Source organism: Monodon monoceros, unplaced genomic scaffold (assembly GCF_005190385.1).
Source record: "Monodon monoceros isolate NGI ecotype Baffin Bay Population unplaced genomic scaffold, NGI_Narwhal_1 Super_Scaffold_18, whole genome shotgun sequence".
In the NCBI taxonomy this organism is placed as follows: domain Eukaryota; kingdom Metazoa; phylum Chordata; class Mammalia; order Artiodactyla; family Monodontidae; genus Monodon; species Monodon monoceros.
The window spans coordinates 166,110,184-166,134,981 of NW_021703774.1; the positions used below are offsets into that span (position 1 = coordinate 166,110,184).

Here is a 24,798-nt window from a genome sequence, read left to right on the forward strand (position 1 = left end):
TCTAAGCGCATGGGCTTCAGTAGTTGTGGTTCGTGGGCTCTAGAGCACAGGCTCAGTAGTTGTGGTTCACGGGCTTAGCTGCTCCGCAGCATGTGGGATCTTCCTGGACCAGGACTCGAACCCGTGTCCCCTGCATTGGCAGGCGGATTCTTAATCACTGTGCCACCAGGGAAGCCTACAGTCTTTCTTAAAGGCGTAAGTACTCTACAAAGCCCCATAAATAAACCTCTCCAAATCCCTGGACTTGCATACATTAAGAAACCAAAAATTTAGTTTTCATACACTGAGTGAAGAAAAAACAAGTCTTCCAAACGATAAGCTATGCACTGAAATAAAATGAACTTCAAGTTGCAATTGGAACAAGGGAAAAAAAGTAATTTTTTCAATGGTCACAGCCAATCTCTTCTGGGAAAACATAAGATTAGTAGCATTTATACTAATGTCAAGACAACATAAGATTAGAGCAGTAATATACTGTATTTTTGCTTCTAATCAGAGGGGGATAGTATAAGCTCACATACAGGCTTACGCTGAAATGGTTAAAAAAAAAAAATTCCTACAACTCATGGACTTCAACGTAGTCATCTGAAATGATGCCAAGAAACTAGCAGCTTTCTTAGGACTACCTTCCTAGTAAAAAGTGAATTATGTTGCTCAAATCATTTGCTTCAGTTAATCATTTAAAATCTATCAAAAAGGAATTCTGAGTAGTTTATATGTGCAGGTTCTGACAAACAATCAGAAACATTTGTTTCTAACATTTGTCAAAGTAGGTCTACAAATTCGTCAACAATTATGTCAGAGTGTGTAATAATTACAAATTATCCTAAGCATTCTAATGCAGGTTTAGGTTGGATAAAGGAAACGGAAGTAAAAGCAATGGATTTCAATTCCTCCCATATACACTGTTAACTATTAATCAAACTCTACCTGAAGAAATACACAATTGAAGCAACTTGGTCATGGGTCTCTATTATTTTAAACAAGCACCTGGGCCACACTGCGATCTGCCCCCCCCATCTGCCCTCTCTCCCAGACACATCTCACTTGTACCATTTTTCTAAATGGCTCCCCATCCTCCATTAATATTGACCATATTTTCATATCCCATATTCTTCCAAAATGTTATTCTAAGTGGTACCCCCCCCTTTTTTTAAATATGGAATGCTTCACGAATTTGTGTCATCCTTGCTCGGGGGCCATGCTAACCTTCACTGTATCATTCCAATTTTTTTTAGTATATGTGCTGCAGAAGTGAGCACACCTCTTTATCCTTTATTTCTTGTTCCTATCATGCTTTCTAAAAAGCATTTCAGGGACTTCCCTGGTGGTCCAGTGGTTAAGAATCCGCCTTCCAATGCAGGGGACGCGGGTTCAATCCTTGCTCAGGGAACTAAGATCCCACATGCCACAGGGCAACTAAGCTCACATGCCACAACTAGAGAGCCCACGTGCCACAACTACAGAGCCCACATGCTCTGGAGCCCATGCCACAAAACTAGAGAGAAGCCCTCGCACCGCAACGAAAGATCCCAAGTGCCCCAACTAAGACCCAATGCAGCCAAAAATAAATAAATAAATTTAAAAATAAATAAATAAAAAGCATTTCAAATTCACTTTCTCCACTTCTTTTAAAAAGGACAAGTTAAGGGCTTCCCTGGTGGCGCAGTGGTTGAGAGTCTGCCTGCTGATGCAGGGGACATGGGTTCGTGTCCTGGTCCGGGAAGACCCCACATGCCGCGGAGCGGCTGGGCCCATGAGCCATGGCCGCTGAGCCTGCGCGTCCGGAGCCTGTGCTCCGCTATGGGAGAGGACACAATAGTGAGAGGCCCACGTACCGCAAAAAAAAAAAAAAAAAAAAAAAATGACAAGTTAAATTGTTAATAATCATTATCTAGATTCCAATGGACTTTCACTATAAGTAATACAGTTCTTTTTTTTTTACAAGTATGTATTTAGTCAAAAAAACAAAAAAGACCTAAAAATTATAAGCTATGCTTTCTTTAAAGTCATTCTAGGGAACTCCCTGGTGGTCCAGTGGTTAGGACTCCACGATTTCACTGCTGAGGGCGCGGGTTCAACCTCTGTTCAGGGAACTAGGATCCCAGAAGCCATGCGGTGTGGCCAAATTAAAAAAAAAAAAAAAGTCATTCTAATTATCCTGTTCCTTTTTCTTTTTTTTTCCACTTCATTTCCCATTATGTTTGTTGCTGAAAGAGTCTGTGTGTACAGATGTACTATATGTATGAATATTCGACCCTGTGTTGGGTGAGTGTAGTCTGGCAGGGCTGTGGCAGGGGAGTCGTAAAGAATGAGAAGTCTAGAGAAGTTACATTTGTCATGGGCAGGATTTCTCAACCTTGACTGCTGACATTTGGGGCTGGTACTCCTTTGTCGTGGGTGCTGTTGTTTTAGTGGCATCCCTGTCCACAACCCACCAGATGTCAGTACCCCCACTCCCCCATCCCCCAGTATGGCAACCATACATGGCACCAAACATTGCCAAATGTCCCTGGGGTGAGGGGGTACTTCACCCCCAGTCTAGGGGTTTACAGTTTATAAAATACTTTCACAACCATTAGGTTATTATCTAATCCTGGGCTTCATCAAAACCATGTAGGAATTAGCATCCCAAATTTACAGAAGAGGAAACTGAGGCTCAAAGAAGCCAAAGACTGTCCCAAGCTCACTCAGCTCAAGGCCCACCCTTTCTTTTTTGGCTGCACCGTGCCAAATGGTACACGACCAGGGCTTGAACCCGGGCCACAGCAGTGAAAGTGCCAAGTCCCAACCACTAGACCACCAGGGAATTCCCAAGGCCGACTCTTCTTTCAATGTCCCACACACTGCTTTTCCAGCTGAAGGAGGTTAACACTGCAGGCCCTCAGTTTCCTCACCCTTACAGTGAGAGGCTGGACACAATTCCGTTCCTTCTTCCTCTTCTCTCTTTCAAAGCAGAAAGCCTTTCTTCCAGAGAAATCTTCTGTGAAAGCCCGGTACATTCAAAAGATAAAACTAAGCTGCTATTTGAGGAGTCCAAGTAGCAACCAGGCCCTACCCTCCTGAACCCTGTACTTGTCCCCAGATGGGCCCCACAAACTCTAGGGCTCTATAGACCACATTTTGAAAACATGATAAACTCCCCTGTTTGTTGTAACATATAAGTTATATGATTCTAGATAGCCATTTCTCAGTTAGAAATGGTCTCTAGCTGAAATAGGAAGCAAACACATTCAATAGAAATGTTATCTTAAACAGAGATCCAAACTACGTTACTGACTGGTCAGTGGTAGGAGAATGAAGAGAGTGTGTGTGTGTGTGTGTGTGTGTGTGTGTGTGTGTGTGTGCCCCAAGTGTGTGGGACCCCAGTGACTGGGTAAATCCAGGAGGAGCTGTAAAGCAGCAGTCTCGTGGACAAATCTATCCAATATCCAGAACAGAAAGAAACAGGTTCCAAACAAATCACTCTGTATGAACAGACCCTGGGAAACACATCTCAAATTCTCCAGACATCATTTTTCCAATCTGTTAAGTGAAAGGGTTGAAATCACTGTTATCAGCCTTTTTCCCCCCAAAGCATTCAAATTATTTTTCCAAATAAAATCGTATGCAGAAAACATATAAATACAACAGATCAAAGTAGAGTTGCTCTGTTTAGGCAGGGGGAGGGGACTGGGCTGAAAGCCTGACTAGAAATCCACTTGCTCGGCCTTCCCTTTTTGCTCTGTACCTAGCCCCCCTCCGCCAGTGGCAACCACTAGGGTACTTTGGAAGACATTTAAAAACCGCTAGACCAAATGAATCCCTAAGGTTCCTTCCAGCTCTAATAATCTATCATTCTGTAAGTCTATGTATTCATGGAAGTTATTCAACTGGGGCCAAACAAGGAAAGCAACAATGGGACATCACATCCACACCAAGAGCAAATCCCATTAACTTGTCAATCAATGAGAAACTTCATTTATAGGTACCAGTGTAATTTCAAAGTTAGTGAAAAGCTTATTTAAACTAACCTATTAAATAACAAAACTAGACTTAACATATTTATTTAAAGATTATTCATAGTCCCCAACTGTAGGAACCAAATGAACTCAGTAAATAATTTTTTGAACAGAAATTGTTCTCACATTTATTTCCTTACATCATAAAAAAAGGAAAGTTAATGATCCTCCCCACCAAGCATCATTATCATTCCAAGAAGTAATTTGGATAAAGTTTATTGTTTATCATTCCATTTATATAAGTAGGATCGTTTATCACACATGATGTTCTAAAATTTGCTTTTCTCACTTTATGATTATCAAGGACACCTTTCAAGGACATATATATAAGACTTTTTGTGAACATGTTTTCATTTCTCCTGAGTAAATAAATACCCAGGAGTAGAATAGATGGTATGTTTAACTTTATAAGAAACTACCAGTTTTACAAAATGATTGTGCCATTATACTTTCCCAACAACAGTGTACAAGAATTCCAGTTGCTCCACATCCTAGAAAACCTTTACTGTTGTCAGTCTTTTAAACTATTTTAATGGGTGTATAGGGGTATCACATTATGATTTTAATTTGCATTTCCCCAACACCCATTGATGTTAACATCTTTTCATGTTCTTATTTGCCATTAGTATAACTTCTTTTGCAAAGAATCTTTTCAAACATTTTACCAATTTTCTTAGACGGATTGTCTTCTTATGATGAAATTTAAAAATTCTTTATTCTAGAAACAAGTCCTTTATCAGATATATGTATTGCAAATATTCTCTCCCATTCTGTGGCTTGCCTTTTTTTGTTCTCTTAATGGTGTCTTTCAAAGAGCAAGTTTTAAATTTTGATCAAATCCAGCATATCAATTTTTTTCTTTGTGATTTTGCTTTCTGTGACCTAAGAAATCTTTTTTTTTAAGGAATCTTTTTGAACTCAAGGTCACAAAGATTTTTCTCCTATACTTTCTTTTAGAAATATTTAGTTTTAGCTTTTACATGTCTGTGATTCTTCAAGTTAATTTTTATGTATGATATGTATTTTTATGTATGATAATGAGGTTCATTTTTTTTTCTCTCTATGGATACCCAGTTATTCTAGCACAATTTCTTGAAAAGATTTTCCTTTCCCCATTAAACTGCTTTGGCATCTTTGTCAAAAATGAATTGACAATATATTTATGGGTCTATTTCTAGACACTAGCCAATCTCACCGATTTATACGTGTATCCCTTCTCCAACACCACACTGTCTTGTTTACTGAAGCTTTACAGTAAGTCTTGAAATCAGGTAATGTTAGTCTTCCAACTTTTTCTTTTAAAAAATTGCTTTGGGGACTTCCCTGGCAGTTCAGTGGTTAAGACTCTGTGCTTCCACTGCAGGGGGCAAGGGTTCGATCCCTGGTTGGGGAACTAAGATCCCGCATGCCTCAGGGCACAGCCAAAAAAAAAAAAAAAAACCACTTTGTTCTGGATTGTTTACATTTTCATGTGGATTTTTAAATGAACTTCTCAATTTCTACAAGTATCTTTGAGCATTATTTTTCTTGCTGAAAAAGAGATAATATAAACTTCCTCACTGAATTGCTAGTAGAGTAAAAAAGGGATAATATATTACTGTGCCAAATACGGTGGCACATAACAGGTATTCAATTAATGTTAACTTCCTCTCTCTTTCCCTCTCTTGGCCTTTAAATAAACAGGATCCAATCTAGCAATGCCCTAACATTTCACTAGTGGGTCAATGGCCATGGTAAAAAATTACCACACCAAATGACTTTTATAAGTAAATATTTGTATTTTCCCTTGGATTCAACACTGAAATGCACTTGCCAGAAAAAGTAATTCAGCATATTTACTAATAAACTGTTTCAGGCCACATTTTAGGGAAGCATAAAACCACAGCCAAAACAAAAATTTAAATATGTTTTCAAGTTCCATATAGTGCCTAATTACATTATTCTACAATACTAACAGAAAATTCTCCTCTAGGAAGATCACAATGTTCCATTATTCATATTGCTGCCGCAAATGGAAAAAGGATTTCTTCTCCCAAACATTGTTTATAAATACATATAACAAACAAAATACAGCTACTAATTCAACAATTAACATGTACTAATTTGAAACCCAAACCTATAAACAACCAAAAACCTTTGAAGTATTTTAGTTTAGCCTAATTGATATCACTCCATGAAATGGAGAGGTATCAGTTTGCAAACACAGGCTACCAAAAGGCACTTTTTGGTGAGCCACCAATACTTTGTGGTAACCCACATTTATCAGATGAACTGATACTTAAAGAAAAACAGTAATTTGCTTTCTTTTTCCATGACTATTCAATGGCCTCTTTCAGTATAGTATTTTTTTTTGAATTTTTGAATTTTACTTTATTTCTTTTTTATACAGCAGGTTCTTACTAGTTATCTATTTTATACATATTAATGTATACATGTCAATCCCAACCTCCCAATTCATACCACCACCACCACCACAACCCCGCCACTTTCCCCACGTGGTGTCCATACGTTTGTTCTCTACATCTGTGTCTCTATTTCTGCCCTGCAAACCGGTTCATCTGTACCATTTTTCTAGGTTCCACATATATGCGTTAATATACGATATTTGTTTTTCTCTTTCTGACTTACTTCACTCTGTATGACAGTCTCTAGATCCATCCGCGCCTCTACAAATGACCCAATTTCATTCCTTTTTATGGTTGAGTAATATTCCACTGTATATATGTACCACATCTTCTTTATCCATTAGTCTGTCAATGGGCATTTAGGTTGCTTCCATGACCTGGCTATTGTAAATAGTGCTGCAATGAACATTGGGGTGCATGTGTCTTTTTGTTTTTTTATTTTTGGCTGCATTGGGTCTTCATTGCTGTGTGCGGGCTTTCTCTAGTTGCAGTGAGCAGGGGCTACTCTTAGTTGCGGTGCGCGGGCTTCTCATTGCAGTGGTTTCTCTTGTTGTGGAGCACGGGCTCTAGGTGCACGGGCTTCAGTAGTTGTGGCATGTGGGCTCAGTAGTTGTGGCTCACAGGCTCCAGAGCGCAGGCTCAGTAGTTGTGGTGCACGGGTTTAGCTGTTCCGTGGCATGTGGGATCTTCCCAGACCAGGGATCGAACCTATGTCCCCTGCATTGGCAGGCGGATTCTTAATCACCGTGCCACCATGGAAGTCCCGCATGTGTCCTTTTGAATTATGGTTTTCTCTGGGTATATGCCCAGTAGTGGGATTGCTGGGTCATATGGTAATTCTAGTTTTAGTTTTTTAAGGAACCTCCATAGTGGCTGTATCAATTGACATTCCCACAAACAGTACAAGAGGATTCCCTTTTCTCCACACCCTCTCCAGCATTTGTTGTTTGTAGACTTTCTGATGATGACCGTTCTAACTGGTGTGAGGTGATACCTCACTGTAGTTTTTATTTGCATTTCTCTAATAATTAGTGATGTTGAGCAGTTGAGCAGCTCTTCACGTGCTTCTTGGCCATCTATATGTCTTCTTTGAGAAATGTCTATTTAGGTCTTCTGCCCATTTTTGGATTGGGTTGTTTGTTTTTTAATATTGAGCTGCTTGAGCTGTTTATATATTTTGGAGATTAATCCTTTGTCTGTTGATTCGTTTGCAAACATTTTCTCCCATTCTGAGGGTTGCCTTTTTGTCTTGCTTGTAGTTTCCTTTGCTTTGCAAAAGTTTTTAAGTTTCCTTAGGTCCCATTTGTGTTTATTTTTATTTCTATTACTATAGGAGGTGGATCAAAAAAGATCTTGCTGTGATTTATGTCAAAGAGTGTCCCTCCTATGTTTTTCTCTAAGTGTTTTATAGTGTCCTGTCTTACATTTAGGTCTCTAATCCATTTTGAGTTTATTTTTGTGTATGGTGTTAGAGAGTGTTCTAATTTCATTCTTTAACATGTAGCTGTCCAGTTTTCCCAGCACCACTTATTGAAGAGACTGTCTTTTCTCCATTGTATATCCTTGCCTCCTTTGTTATAGATTAGTTGACCAGTATAGTATTTTTTTAACATTAAAATGGTCTTAAACAATCAATTTAACTACACGTAATTGATTAGAGGATGAATACACAAAACCTGCTGGTTAATTCTAAGGTAGGTCAGCTGCTAAATCATTTACTGCCCTACTTTCTTAGCAAGGAAGGCACAAGGCCAAACCCTTTCTTTTCATGAAGATGAATGTATGGCACAGCATTAACTTTCATCTCTGTTGACAGAGCTGCATATAACCAGTGACAAATCTCAAGACATATCAGAAATTAATAAACTGCAAAATGTTACTTGGGCTCCCCTCCTGCCTCTCCTACTTGTCAACCGCAATTCCACTCTCCATTATGTAGGTTTGACATCACCCTGACAACTCCTGCTCATGAGCCTGCATTTCAAGTTCGGTAAACATTACTGCTGTACTGTCACCATTACATCCGTCTCCATTCCACTCCTTCTGCCCCCATCTTAGTTCTGGGTTCCTCTAACCTGATCATTTCACTTATGACATGACTTTGCAATAACATACTAATACATCCCTTGCCCTTATTCTGGGCCTTTCCAATTCATTCCCATAATACTTCAGGGATCTTTCTGAAATCAGACATTCAACCAAGTCACTCTTCAGCTTAACATTTAATGGTTTTTCTCAATGCTACACCAAGAGCCATACAATCCAGTAATCCCACTCCTAGGAATATACCCAAGAGAAATAAAACATATGTCCGTATAAAAACTGGTATACTTGGTCACAGCAGCATTATTCATAATAGCAAAAAAGTGTAAACAACCTAAATGTCCATCAACTGATAAATGGATAAACAAAATGTGGTATATCCATACCACAGAATATTATTTGCTACCAGATGTCAATACTATCCAAAGTGATCTACAGATTCGATGCAATCCCTATCAAAATCCTATATTTTCTGCAGAAATAGAAAACACATCTTAAAATTCATATGGAATCTCAAGGGACCCTGAGTAGCCAAAATAATCTTGAAAAAGAACAAACCAAGAGACACATTTCCTGATTTAAAAACTTACTACAAAGCTACAGTTATCAAAACAATGTAGTACTGGGAATTCCCTGGTGGTCCAGTGGTTAGAACTCAGAGCTTTCACTGCCGTGGGTCCGGGTTCAACCCCTGGTCAGGGAACTAAGATCTCTCAAACCACACGGCACAGTCAAAAAAAAAAAAAAAACAGTGTAGTACTGGCATAAAGACAGACAGATAGACCAATGGAATAGACAGCCCTGAAATAAACCCTTGCACATATGGTCAAATGGTTTTTGACAAGGTTGCCAAGACCATTCAGTGGGGAAAGACCTGTCTTTTCAACAAATGGTTCTGGGAAAACTGGATATCCACATGCAAAACAAATGAAATCAGACTCTCCTTATCTGGCACCCTATACAAAAATTAACAGAATAGGGCTTCCCTGGTGGTGCAGTGGTTGAGGGTCTGCCTGCCGGTGTAGGGGACGCGGGTTCGTGCCCTGGTCCGGGAGGGTCCCGCATGCCGTGGAGCGGCTGGGCCCGTTAGCCATGGCCGCTGAGCCTGCGCCACCGGAGCCCGTTCTCCACAACGGGAGAGGCCACAACAGTGAGAGGCCCGCATACCGCAAAAAAAAAAAATTAACTGAACACAGTTCAAAAACCTGTAAGACTATAAGACTCTAAGAGGAAACACAGGGCAAAAACATCACCACATTGGATTTGGCAATGATTTCTTGGATATGAAATCATACAAATACATATATCGGTCTCTGCCTCCAGTTCCTGGCAGAGAGCTCTTAAATCCCTTAGAACTTCCTGGGTGATAGGTGTGTCTTTTACTCTAATGAGGCGACTCTTGATGGGTTCCTGCATAGCTTCAGGATGAGGGCTGATCACCGGAAAGACCAAGTCACGCTTGGAATTTTCAGCCTCATCCCCCATCCTCCAAGAAGGGGAGAGGGGCTGGAGATTGAGTTAATGATTAATCATGTCTTCATGATGAAGCTTCCGAAAAATCCCAAAAGTATGGGGTTCTGAGAGCTTCCAGGATGGTGAACACATCTACATGCCAGGAGGGCTACATGCCAGGAGGGAGGTGCACCCCACCTCCACAGAAACAGAAGCTCCTGCGCTTGGGACCCTTCAGGACCTCACCAAATGTATCTCTTCATCTGACTGTTCATTCATATTCTTTAGTATCCTTGGTAATAAACTGGTAATCTACTAAATAAACTGCTTTCCTGAGCTCTGTGAGCCATTCTAACAAATTATTGAACCCTAAGAGGAAATCATGGGAACCTCTGATTCATAGCCAGTCAGTCAGAAGCGTAGGTAACTATCTGGACTTCTGATTGGCATCTGAAGTGAGAGTCTTAGGGGACTAAGCCCTTAACTCATAGGGTCTGTGCTATCCTGTTATTGTCAGAATTGAATTGTGTAATGGAGCACCCAGCTGGTGTCAGAGAATATCTTGGTGTGGAAAACCCACACATCTACCATCAGAAGTACTGTCAGTATGAGAGTAGATGAGAAACAAGATTTTTGCTGCTCAGACACCAAAAGCACAGTCAACAAAAGAAAAAATTGACAAACTGGACTTCATAAACATTTTTTAATTTTGTGCACCAAAAGATAATACCAGCAGAGCAAAAAGGTATCCCACATACATGGGAGAAAATATTTGCAAATCACAGATCCGATAAAGGATTAATATCAAGAATATACAGAGATGGGACTTCCCTTGTGGCACAGTGGTTAAGAGTCCGCCTGCCAGTGCAGGGAACACGGGTTCGAGCCCTGGTCCGGGAAGATGCCGCAGAGCAACTAAGCCCATGTGCCACAACTACTGAGCCTGTGCTCTAGAGCCGGAGAGCCACAACTACTGAGCCCGCGTGCTGCAACTACCGAAGCCTGCGTGCCTAGAAGCCTGTGACCGCAACAAGAGAAGCCACTGCAATGAGAAGCCCGTGCACCGCAACGAAGAGTAGCCCCCGCTCGCCACAATTAGAGAAAGCCCATGCGCAGCAACAAAGACCCAACGCAACCAAAAATAAATAAATATTTTAAAAAAGAATATATAGAGAAATCCTAAATGCAACAACAACAAAAATAATTCAAAGACGGACAAAGGGGGCTTCCCTGGTGGCACAGTGGCTAAGAATCTGCCTGCCAATGCAGGGGACACGGGTTCGAATGCTGGTCCAGGAAGATCCCACATGCCGCGGAGCAACTAAGCCCGTGAGCCACAACTACTGAGCCTGCGCTCTAGAGCCCATGAGCCACAACTACTGAGTCCGCGTGCCACAACTACTGAAGCCCGCACGCCTAGAGACCATGCTCCACAACAAGAGAAGCCACCACAGTGAGAAGCATGCGCACCCCAAAGAAGAGTAGACCCCGCTCGCCACAACTAGAGGAAGCCCGCGCGCAACAAAGACCCAACACAGCCAAAAATAAATGATAAAAAAAAAAATGGACAAAGAACTTGAACTGACATTTCTCCAAAGAAGATATACAAATGGCCAATAAGTATATGAAAGGATGCGCTGAACATCACTAATTATTAGAGAAATGCAAATCAAAGTTACAATGAGATACTACCTTACATTGATTAGGATGGCTACTATTAAAAAAATTTTTTTAAAAGAAAAGAACAAATGTTGGTGAGGATGTGAAGAAACTGCGACTCTTGGGCAGTATAAGTAAGAATGTAAAATGGTACAGCCACAACGGGCTTCCCTGGTGGCACAGGGGTTAAGAATCTGCCTGCCAATGCAGGGGACACGGGTTCGAGCCCTGGTCCGGGAAGATCCCACATGCCGCAGAGCAACTAAGCCTGTGTGCCACAACTACTGAGCCTGCACTGTAGAACCTGCGAGCCACAACTACTGACCCCGCGAGCAACAACTATTGAAGCCCGCAGGCCTAGAGCCCATGCTCCACAACAAGAGAAGCCACTGCAATGAGAAGCCCGCGCACCGCAACAAAGAGTAGCCTCCACCAGCCGCAACTAGAGAAAGCCCGTGCTCAGCAAGGAAGACCCAACACAGCCTAAATAAAAAAATAAACAGAGTAAACCCTGAAGACATTATACAAAGTGAAATAAGCCAATCTCAAAAAGACAAATACTGTACGATTCTACTTACATGAGGTACTTAAGAGTAGTCAAAATCACAGAGGCAGAAAGTAGAGTGGTGGTTGTCAGGGGCTGGGAGGTATGGGCAGGAGTAGAGAGTTATTAACTGCGTACAGAGTTTCAGTTTTACAAGATGAAGAGTTATGGAGATAGACGATGGAATGAGTGTACAGCACTGTGAACATATTTAACACTACTTAGTGGTACACCTGAAGACGGTTAAGATGGTCAATTTAAAAATGTTTTAATTTAAGTTAAAATTTTAAAAATTTTATTGAAATATAGTTGATTTACAATGTGTTAGTTTTGGGTATACTATATAAACTGAATAAAAAGTGATTCAGTTTTATATATGTATATGTGTATGTATATATATATATATATATATATATATATATATATATAACTTTTTCAGGTTCTTTTCCATTATAGGCTATTACAAGATATTGAATATAGTTCCCAGTGCTATACAGTAGGTCCTTGTTGTTCATCTATTTTATATATAGTAGTGTGTATATGTTAATCTCAAACTCCTAATTTATCCCCCCCATAAAACAGTAAATTTTGTTATTTGTATTTTATCACAATTAAAAAATATATATTGAGGGAAAATACCCCTCAAGACTATGAGGATTAAATGAGATAATGTAACATGCTTAGCACAGTGTCTGGCACATAGTAAGTGCTCAATAAATGGTAGCCATTATCATCACTCCCGGAAGGAGCCAAAGTCTCTCTCTCCTCTGGGACGATGCCTGGACAGTTTCTGAGACCTGAAATGCAGGCCTCCACCCGGTCCACCTACTAAACACCTAAGATGGAATTCTCTAAGATGGAATTCCAAAGTCTCCACCTCCTTTTCACATTCCTCAATAAGGTAAGCCCCTCAAGGGTAGGCCCAGTGCCTATTCATCTGTCCACCCCTCCCCCGAGATTTCCACAATGCCTGGTATTAAATTGCTTAGAGAAGTATACATTAATTATTACTACTATGTATATAAAACTGGAATACCAATTGTCGGACTTCCACACCACCCACAATAGCCGTGATAGGAGCAAATGTGTTATTTTAACTTACGGTTGCTATCCTTCATTCACATGCCTGCAGTTAGTATTTACCAAGTACAGGTAATGTACTAACCAGTGTACAGAGATTATCTCATTTTATCATCACTTGTAAACAACTACCATTTTATAGTTGAGGAAACTGAGGCACAGAGAGGTAATTATTGGTACATTTATTTCTAATGCAAAAAATCAGGCAAAAGAAAAGGAAAGGCATGTGAATGCTATCACAGTCCATTAAATGGAATACATTCTAGTGGCTGCTTATAAATGTCCATGGCTTGCATTTTTCCTTATGCTTAATACACCTGGCTTGCAAGGACAGCCTTTTTCAGGAAAGTATCATGGCATTGGGCAACCCCTCTCCCAACCGTGACATCTCTTTCTCCTCTTTTAGATTTTCTGGCCAATACATGTATTATTAAGACTAGATATTCCTGGGACTTCCCTGGTGGCGCAGTGGTTAAGAATCCACCTGCCAACGCAGGGGACATGGGTTCGAGCCCTGGTCCGGGAAGACCCCACATGCCGCGGAACAACTAAGCCCGTGTGTTGTAACTACTGAGCCTGCGCTCTAGAGCCCACAAGCCACAAATACTGAGCCCGCCTGCTGCAACTACTGAAGCCCGTGCACCTAGAGCCCATGCTCTGCAACAAGAGAAGCCACCGCAATGAGAATCCCATGCACCACAACGAAGAGTAGCCCCCACTCGCCGCAACTAAAGCCCCCGCACATCAACTAAGACCCAACACAGACAAAAATAAATTAATTAATTAAAATTTTTTAAAAAAAGACTAGATATTCCTTACTCTGGTCTCAAAGTGGGAGTGAAATGTGGGGGAGAAGGGACATAGCCAATTTCACAGTTTTTTCACATTAAGGATTCCCAAGGCCTCCAAATGAATCCACAAAGTACTGGAACGAGATTCTCCTCAAAGCTTCCTCCAGCAAATCTGGGGCCATAGCTTCTGCCACACAGACATCAACTTGGTCGTGAGGTCACAGCCTGCCAGCACAGGCCTTCTGCATTCGAGAGTGAGTTGTAACAGCACTCTAAGGTCAATGACAATGCTTCTATGACCTACACTCGCAGGGCTTAGATATTCTCAAATTGCAGGGAAGGACCTCCATAAGTCTCATAAACTCTGATTTTCTCATCTCTTAGGATCTTATTTCCCCTGGGAAACAGAAAATAGATAAAACCTCCCATCCAGTCCGAGTGACAAGCAAAGGTGAGCGCATCAGCTCTGTCCCAGAACTATTAAGACTCCTGTGTTAGCACAAGACTAGGCTTCCTATTCTCATTAGCAAGAATGTGTGTCTTATTCATGTGGGTACACACAAGACTAACTACTCAGTATGTACAAGGAAAATATCAATAAATGGCACAGCCCTTGAGCAGAGTGGGAAAGAAAACCAGAGCATTTGATAAATCTGATAAAACAAAAATAAATTCATAAAATTAGCAAAAGCCATTAATGACGCATTCACATAAACTAATGGAACATGCTATTCATAAAACGTAATATTCTTCACTCCTTTTTAATTTCCTGCAATAAGGCTTTGGCAGTACCACTTAAACCAACATCATGCTCTACTTGTTTAAATAAAAAAGTGCTCTCTGGTTTATGTTTCTTGGTTGACTACTCCCAAATATTTCTAATACTACTTTATTATTAAGATTACTGACAATAATTTACATGCCCAGATGAAGTTAAAAGTTGGTAAAAGTTCCAAGAGTACAAGGACACATGATCAAAGTGTGAACTGGCAGAAATTCACATGAAATGTACCCTACTTGGACTTTTAAAATTTAAATGCTAATTCATTCAGTTAATAAAGACACTGAGTAGCAGATACAGGCTGAGCACGGAGTCTACAAAATTCTCAGCAACACGTATCATTCATTTAACAATAGTTACTGTATGCCTCCTCTATCCCAGGGGCTGGTGGTCGACAGTGAACAGAATAGTCTCTGGTTCTCACGAAGTTTACATTCTAGGGAGGAGGGACAATCAAGTAAAGAAACAAATTGCAAATTCCAGATGGTGATAAGAGCTATTAAGAAAAATTAGTGGGGCTTCCCTGGTGGCACAGTGGTTCAAAATCTGCCTGCCATCTACCCTGAGAAAACCATAATTCAAAAAAGAGTCATGTACCACAATGTTCATTGCAGCTCTATTTACAATAGCCAGGACATGGAAGCAACCTAAGTGTCCACTGACAGGTGAATCATAGAGATGTGGCACATACATACAATGGAATATTACTCAGCCATAAAAAGAAACAAAATTGAGTTATTTGTAGTGAGGTGAATGGACCTAGAGACTGTCACACAGAGTGAAGTAAGTCAGAAAGAGAAAAACAAATACCATATGCTAACACATATATATGGAATCTAAAAAAAAAAAAAAAAAAGGTTCTAAGAACCTAGGGTCAGGATAGGAATAAAGATGCAGATGTAGAGAATGGACTTGAGGACACAGGGAGGGGGAAGGGTAAGCTGGGACGAAGTGAGAGAGTGGCATGAACATATATACACTACCAAATGTAAAATAGATAGCTAGTGGGAAGCAGCCACATAGCACAGGGAGATCAGCTCGGTGCTCTGTGACCACCTAGAGGGGTGGGATAGGGAGGGTGGGAGGGAGATGCAAGAGGGAGGAGATATGGGGATATATGTATATGTATAGCTGATTCACTTTGTGATACAGCAGGAACTAACACACCACTATAAAGGAATTATACTCCAATAAAGGTGTTAAAAAAAAAAAAAAAAAAACGCCTGCCAGTGCAGGGGACACAGGTTCGAGCCCTGGTCCGGGAAGGTCCCACATGCCGCAGAGCAACTAAGCCCATACGCCACAACTACTGAGCCTGCGCTCTAGAGGCTGCGAGCCACAACTACTGAGCCCGCATGCCACAACTACTGAAGCCCGCACGCCTAGAGACTGTGCTCCGCAACAAGAGAAGCCACCACCACAAGAAGCCCAGGCACAGCAACAAAGAGTAGCCCCCGCTCGCTGCAACTAGAGAAAGACAGCGCACAGCAAAGAAGACCCAACACAGCCAAAAATAAAATTAAATTAAATTAATTAATTTTTAAAAAAAGCTTTAAAAGAATTTAGTGATGTGATGGAGAATAAACAGGACACCTAGGAACTTCTTAAATGCTAACAATGTTATTATTATTTTTTAAAGACATTAGTCTCAAACCTTATGGATGAACTAGGGAGAAAGGAAAAATCTGAGGGGAAGAAAGGAAAAGAAAGGAACAAGAAGTGAAAGAAGAGAGAAACATGTTTAACAAACAATGGCCTGTTGTGCCTATTACAGGGAGGCAGTGTGTTTTGTTTTGTTTCTTTGAGTCAGTGAGCTCAATACACCAGGTCAAACCATATTAGAAATCTTCCATCCCACATACTCCTATTACACACAAATAAATAGATATTTTTAAACCAGAATATGGGGGAAACAGAACTGCTTTCCCTATGATAGGAAAGGAGAGGTGGTATTTATAAATAAATGTAGTTCTTCCTATAGGACAAAATCATATGAGAACATTACTCAAGCTTCAGAGTAAATCCTTGAAGTACAATTTTTAAAACAACTTGTGTCTAAAGTACATGCTTATGAGGGCTCTTTAACTCAGCTGTACAATATCTAGGCTAAACATGAGCGATTAAAATAGTCATTTTTCAGCAAATCGGTGGGAAAAGAATGAAAACACTTAATTATAAGGTGCCAAACAGAGAAGTGCTCACCAGGGGAGCTGTCCATCCACCTTGACCTCCCTTCAGTCTCTCTGAAGCCAGAGAATATGAAATTATCAATATGCAGCTGAAAGCTTGCCTTGGTCCTTCTTCCCTGCCTACATCTTCTACAAAACCTCTATCTTATTATGGCAGGCTGCCGTTCCTGAGTCTCCATCTCCATTTTGAAGTACTAGAAAAGCAAGCAGCCAAAGAAGCTTGCTTCTAAAGAGTTCTATAACCTCTATAACTTCTAAAGAGTTCTATAACTTCTAAAGAGTTCTATAACCTCACTGCCTATAGGAATAGGAACTAACACACTCATAGAGAAGACTGTTCATTCCAGGGACTTCCCTGGTGATCCAGTGGTTTAGAATCTGCCTTCCAATGCAAGGGATGCAGGTTCAATCCCTGGTCGGGTAACTAAGATCCCACATGCCGCGGGGCAACTAAGCCCTCAGACTCTAGAGCCCATGCGCCACAACTAGAGAGAAGCCCGCGTGCCACAACAAAAGATCCTACATGCCGCAACTAAGACCTAAGGCAGCCAAAAAAAAAAAAAAAAAAGTGTTCATTCCATAGTCTCAAATACCTCTTAGACGAAAGTCCCCCAAAATTACACTTCCATGCTTCATTTCTCATATGCCCTTTCTCTACGTCCATTACTTCAGGGACAACCCCCTCAAAATCTGAACTCAGCTTCTCCCTCAAAATTAAAAACTTCTTCTCAACCTCATTATCATTCTCAAACAGATTCAACCATGTAAGCAGAAAAACAATCAAAATTATGAGCTTTTTTCTCACTACAGTCTCTCTCCTGCCACCTCACATGATCAGTTACTAAGTCTTATATGTAACTTAGTATAATGAGGTGCACATGCACCCCTCCTGCTTTACTTCCAAATTCTTATCAATGACATCACCACTTAACCAAGTTCTAACCTTGGAGTCATCTTTATAAGAAATGAAATGAGGCAAAGTTAACCCAGTTGGAGAGAAGATAAAGAAAATAGCATTTATTGAGTTCCTACTATGTACTTGGCACTGTGCTAGCCCAGGAGGTGGGTATTACTATCTCCTTTTTATAAATGAGGGATAAAGTTTGAAGTTTCTCAAACAGACCCATCCTTTCTGGTCTAACAGTTCAGACTTTTATCACTTCACATTCACAGTACTGTTAGCCTCCTCTACTCCTGATTTGTTCTATATAAAACACTGCCAGGACAATCATACCAAAATTCCATTTACATCACATAAGTTCCCTGTTGAGGGCACTGAAATGCCTTCTCTTTCCCTATCTGCCCACTGACTGGCCCATAGCTCAGTACATATTTGTTACTTAAAACCATCTCATGGGCTTCCCTGGTGGCACAGCGGCTGAGAATCTGCCTGCTAATGCAGGGGACACGGGTTCGAGCCCTGGTCTGGGAGGATCCCACATGCCGCGGAGCAACTAGGCCCGTGAGCCACCACTACTGAGACTGCACGTCTGGAGCCTCTGCTCCACAACGAGAGGCCGCGATAGTGAGAGGCCCGCGCACCGCTATGAAGAGTGGCCCCCGCTTGCCACAACTAGAGAAAGCCCTCGCACAGAAACGAAGAGCCAACACAGCAAAAATAAATTAATTAATTAATAAACTCCTACCCCCAACATCTAAAAAAAAAAAAAAATCTCATGATTCCCTACTAGCCTCGATTTACTGAGCCCTGGGAGCAGAAAGTAATAGATTTTTAAAGACAAAGGTGCTGAATATGCAGAATGCATGTGAAAAAGTCAAAGCCAGCTCAAAAGCCTTCAAGGTAAAGTAGAATCTCTCTAAGGTAATCCACAATTCTGACTCCACTCAAACCAGCCTTGTTTAGGGAGTAGGCGGGTGCCGAAATTAGAATGCCTGGGTCTAACCCCAGCTCCTCCACTCCTAGCCACTTAACCTCTCCGTGCTTCAATTCCTCCTCCATAAAAGTTCAACCAGCCTCTGCTCAAGTTCTTCCACTCTCCCTGACTATCCAAGTCCAAGTCATTATCCAAAGCTCTACTAAAGGCCCACTTCCCTCAACCCACCACTCCATTTACTTGATTTATAATAATAGCTCTGCAGCAAAAAGTCTAAATAACTTATTTTAGTTTTTATCTGTAATCATATATCACCATGCTTCATTTAATTATTCCACCTGTGTATGCCCCACCAATGTCCCACTCATGAATGACACACACTACTTACTGCCTCAGGTGATCAGCAGTGGCACAGTATCAATATTAACAATTATTACTACCACCATTTACTGAATATATAGTAAGTGCAGGCATCGTGCAAGTATCTTGTGTACTTTTCTGTCCTTCAGTCTTCATAATCCTTTTAGGTAAATCTATCTCTTTATCCCCATTTCATAGTTAAGGAAGCCTCTACATAAACTCACTCATTTAATCCTCAAAACAACTCTGTGAGATAGCAATATTATTGCCAATTTACAAATGAGCAAGCAGGCACAGAGAGGTTAGATAACTTGCCCGAAATCACACAGCCGGTAAGTGGTGAATTCGAGGATGAAGGGGTAGCTCTGATAAATTACTTCATTTACTGACTCATTCTCAACATTTTTTCTTAAGCACTCTTCTGGGAGCTGAGGCTACAGCAGTGAATGAACCAGAAAACATCCCTGCTCTCATGGACCTTACAATTTTATTTCTTTTCCAATATTTTCATTCAAGGGCACAATCCTAAATCCTCTTAAATACTTTTTTAAGATTTCCATACAAAAATATCAAAATTAGATAATAAAAATTAGTATCGAAGAAAAGTATGGTACTTGAAGCCAGAAAACCTGGGTTAAATTCCCAACTTTGTCATTGATTAGGCCCTGGGCAAATCCCTTCACTTGACTCTCAATTTCATGACTTGTATTAAATAATGTATTAAGTTGCACACCAAGCACAGAGTCTGGCACTTAGTGAGTTTCCCTCTTTCCCTCTCCCCTCCAAGCAGTGACTTCATAATTTTTGTGTCGTCCCTGAGCACGTGTTAAAAGGCTACACCGAGTTACACTAAGGGCTGAAAAGTTACCAATCACTATCTTACTTTCCAAGGCAATTCTAATTCCAGATCACCATCACTATGTCTCGGATTTCAGGCCCCAGACTACTCTGATGCCTATAAACCAGGTTACAATTCGGGAATGACAACAACTCACGTTAAAGCCTGACAGTATCTATAAAATGCTCCCGATGACCTTCTTAGAGGGCACTTTTGATTCAGCAGAGGAGGAATGTGGCCTCCAGGCCAAGCTGCACGCCCCGTGCGAGAGATGTGACACGAGGGAGGAGAATTTCCAGCCTCCAGCCCAAGGTTGCGCCCTGCATACTGCTTCAACTCGCAGAGCTCCCCAACTCTCCTGCCACCTGCCAACCCGACCCCCACCTCCTCGGGGCTGCCTCTCCACCCCTCCCGCCTCGGGCAGCCGCCCAGGCTCCTGGAGCCCGCGTCCCCAGCCGCCGTAGTGACCTCCCGCCCGGGCCCGGACAGCTCTCCCTGGCCTGAGGGGCTGGAACAGGCCAAACGGCCTGACCTCTCCCGGGGCTTCTCCTCCGCCCTCCGGGTCAGCGGAGCCTTGAGCCAACTTATCGGCTCCGGGTGGGGCCTGCCGGAGACGAGGAACCCCTTACCTATCTTCACGACGGCATCCGCCAAGCACCGGTCCCACTTCCTGCCGAGCTCCGAATCCGACATGTTCCCCACCCGCAGTTCCAGCTTTCCGGACCGTCGGGCCCCGCGCTCAAACCCCAGGCAACTATCGCGAGAGCCGCCTCCTTTCCCATGCCCGGAAGGCCGACGACGGCCCGCCAGATATCGCGAGATGATCTGACAGCTTCCGTACTTTCCGGTTTTTTTCAGTTGGTCGTCAAGGTGACGGGTTGCCTGGAGGCCAGAGGTGACCCTGACCTTGGAGCCGCGCCTGCCTAAGGGTTGCGAAGCAGACAGGTTTCCTAGGCGGCATCCAGAGCCCTGTCTGGAAGGTCCTTCCACAACACCAACTCCCGACGTTGGCCTTGGAAATTCCCAGGGCAAGTGAGGGCACAGCGCTGGATCTATTCATTCATTTACTCGTCTTGGCTTTTTCTCCTCCCTCATTCACTCATTTATTGCAGTGGAACTCCCTCCTTCACCACCAACACAGAAATTGCTCTGGCAAACGTCACCTATTGCGGGGACTTCCCTGGTGATCCAGTGAGTAAGACGAAGCGCTTCCATTGCAGGGGGCGGGGTTCGATCCCTGGCCGGGGAGCTAGATCCCACGTGCATGCCGCAACTAAGTGTCCTCCTGCAACAACTAAAAAGGAAAGATCCCTCATGCAGCAAGGAAGATCCCGCGTGCAGCAACTAAGACCCGGCGCAGCCTAAATAAGTAAATAAATATTTTTTTTAAAAAGTCACCTATTGCCAAATAAAGTGGACGCTTTTTGATCTCTGTACAGCATTGGACACAACTGCTGTCTCTTTCCTGATCCTCCTTGTCTCCGCCTTCTCTTTTATTCATTTGACTCCCAGGACACCAGTCTTTCCTAATTATCCTCTTCTGACTCTTCTCCTTACGGGGTCCATCCAGGGCTGTTTTTCTCTGCAGCTAGTTAAGAGTCTTGGTTTGCTGGGTTCCATCAATCCTCTTTACATACTCTCCCTAAGTAATTGCAAACAGTGCCAAATTCTATCCCCAGATCAAGCTTCCTATTCATAATTCAGCCTCTTTGCTGGTGTCCTTTAGTTTTCCCTTCCCGTTTCCATCCTCCATCCTACCAACAAATACAGTTTTGACTCTATTATTCCTCTGATTAGAAGCTGTCAATGACTCCTCTTCATCTACTGGTTATATTCAAGCTGCAACAATTCATTCTAGGAAACCTGCACTAATAGAACTTGGAGCCCCCTTTCATCCATCCACGAGTAGAGCATGGAGCCTCCCTCCATCTTCTTACTGTCGCAGGAGCTCACCTACCCCACAGGATTCTCTACATTGTATTGAAACATCTCTTTACAGATGTTTGTATCTGCCAGTAAAACTAGAAGCTCATTAAAGGCCTGAGCTGCCCCTTCTTCATCTGCACACTCCCAGTTCAGAGCACAAGGCCTTGGACAGTAGGATCTTCTATGAAATATATGAACTGAATTGAATTCATTTACCCATATACTTATTTATTCTTGACATCTTTAACAGCAGAACCACTGTTCTAGTCCTTGCTATGACAGAGCCACTTCCTTCAGGAAGCCTTCTTCCATGACATGACCATCCTTCATCCAGCTCGCATCTGAACTACACATCAGACTATATTGTAATTGTTTGTGTGTCTCTTGGATGTGACTGTGAGCTCCTTGAGAATGGGGGCTGTGCCATTTCTATATCCTGATGACCAGGAGAGAGCCTAGTATATATTGGATTTTCAATAACTCCTTTTCGAATGGATGTAAGAATGAATATATAAATGATTGACTGATCAGTTGAGTTAGAGAGAGGGAAAAAAAGTCTCTGTTCTGGGGGAACTTTATAGTGTAGCATTTATGTTGAAAAAGAGAAGGAAAATTAACTTCACTAAATACAAATGATGTGTCACAAATATCACCAGGCATCTCATGTACTTTAATTTATCCTCACAGCAAGTTGAGATTAGGATCTTCATTTTCGCAGATTTGGAAACTGAGTCTCAGAGATGTTAAGTAATGTGGAAGATGCACAAGGCTCTGCATTGTGTAGATTTAGAAACTGACAGAGGCATTTTTATTGGATTCAAGAGAGTTGTGAATTTTTGTAGAAGGCAGAGAGCAAATTACGAGAGCAATCAGAGGCAGATGGTATAGCATGAATTCTGGAGCCAGGCTGTCTGCGTTCAGATCCCAGCTTTTTCCTAGTTTGTATCTATTATTCTCTCTTTCCATGGTTCCTTTCCCAATACGATGCTTTATTCACTGCTGTAGCCCCACCCCTAGAACATTATCTGACACGTAGTGTTTGCTTGATAAATATGTTGATTGAATGAATAAATAAATGAAAACTCTGGAGTTTTTATAGTTCTTAGAGAGCAAAGACCAATACAAGTGGGAAAAATATTTTTTTAAACAGCAATTAAAAAACAAAAGCAAGACACTCACTGTAAACTTAGTTACATTCAAAATGATTAAAAATAGATTTCTCAATGCTGGAGAAGGGAGTTACAAACATGGAAAGGGAAAAAGCTTGAAAGAATTCTTTGCTGTTGGATTGGAATTGAGTGTATCAGTATGAACTCATGGTATTTAATGTAACAGAGATACATATAAAAGTGTGTGTGTGTGTGTGTGTGTGTGTGTGTGTGTGTGTTTCCCAATCTTGTCTGTGGAGAGGGCCTAAAAGCAATGACATACCAGTAGCAATAAGCAAACCTAGATCTTGGCTTCTAAATACCATTCTCTACTTAAAGGACCCAGGGCTCCCTGGAAAATTGGCTAAGACTCCAGGGCTCAAGCAGGGAAAATTCAAGATGACCCTGGAATATCTTCTTGTATCACAAAGTAAGGAAGTCTTCAAAGGATGATAGTGTCGTGTCAAAATGTTTTAGAAACTACAAACTGCCTAAAGAATTGCTTTGTTCCTAATTTGAGGGCTTCCCTGGTGGCGCAGTGGTTGAGAGTCCGCCTGCCAATGCGGGAGACACGGGTTCGTGCCCCGGTCTGGGAAGATCCCACATGCCGCGGAGCGGCTGGGCCCGTGAGCCATGGCCGCTGAGCCTGCACGTCCGGAGCCTGTGCTCCGCAACGGGAGAGGCCACAACAGTGAGAGGCCCGCGTACCACAAAAAAAAAAAAAAAAAAAAAGAATTACTTTGTTCCTAATTTGAACCCTTTGTGTAAACTATTATTACCATCATTAGGACTTCTCCCAATTGTATGGAGCAAATTTCACAAAGATAGAAGTTAGCGTTTCAAATGGGTAAACAGAGTCTTGTAATAAAGCAATTTCACAGTAAGAGAGCGAGTATCTTTTTACATTGGATAGAAGAAAAGTGAAAAAAACGGTCACTTAAGTAGAATAGATTTTAGCCTTGACTGGTTAATCAACTAAACATAAACTCTTTGTTTAGTTTACTAGGTTGTAAATCCAGCTTCATTAACAACACAGATTAGAACATTTTACAGCACAACACCTGCATATATAAAGGTCTTTTAGATTCCAGTATTATTTTTTCAGTTTCCCTTCAATTAAAAACCAATTCCTTTCTTAAAGGGAGATTCACATTTTTTGATTCATATCTTCTCTAAGCGGGGTCTTATATCATCTTGCCCCTTCAGTAATGTGTCCAAAGTCGAACAGCTACTAAGTAGCTTCCTTGTTTGTTTCCAAAGCCCAGGTGGCTGTCCTTTGTTGTTGTTTTTATTTTTTATTTATTTATTTTTTTGCTGTTGTTTTTAAAAACATGCATATGTGTGAAATACAACAAGCATACAGAAAAGTGCTAAAAACGTAAATACAGTGTGACACACAAATTATTGTAAAACAAACACTACTAGCACTTCAGAAGCCCACTCCCTGGTGTGTCCTTTGCCAGATCATATCCCCTCCCTCCCTGCCAGCATAACCACTATTCTGACTTCTGTGTTATTCATTTCCTTGCTTTTCTTTAAGTGTTGTTATCTGATTATGCATCCTTCAACAATATGGTTTAATTTTGCGTGGTGTTGAACTTTATATAAATGGAATCATACAGTCTGTATTTGACTTCTTTTGCTCATTATTATGCCTTATGATTCATCCATGTTGTTGCATGTATAGTCCATTCTCGATTCATTGCTATATAGTATTCCGTTATATTCTATCCATGATTTGTTTTT

General features: G+C 41.5%; 1 protein-coding gene and 1 non-coding gene across 3 annotated transcripts in view; both read right to left on the reverse strand.

Moving 5' to 3' along the window:
* MICOS10 (mitochondrial contact site and cristae organizing system subunit 10) overlaps positions 1–20,751 on the reverse strand; it is a 35,489-nt gene extending 14,738 nt beyond the window's left edge. For both annotated transcript variants that reach the window (XM_029228816.1, XM_029228815.1), the window contains exon 1: positions 20,608–20,751. In XM_029228816.1, coding sequence (XP_029084649.1) covers positions 20,608–20,671 — 64 coding nt within the window. In that variant the 5' untranslated portion in view covers positions 20,672–20,751. The remainder of the gene's footprint in view (positions 1–20,607) is intronic.
* Positions 1,154–1,262, reverse strand: LOC114900087. Its single transcript, XR_003794713.1, has one exon. It is a non-coding gene; the product is annotated as a U6 spliceosomal RNA (small nuclear RNA).
* Positions 20,752–24,798: the final 4,047 nt, after the last annotated feature.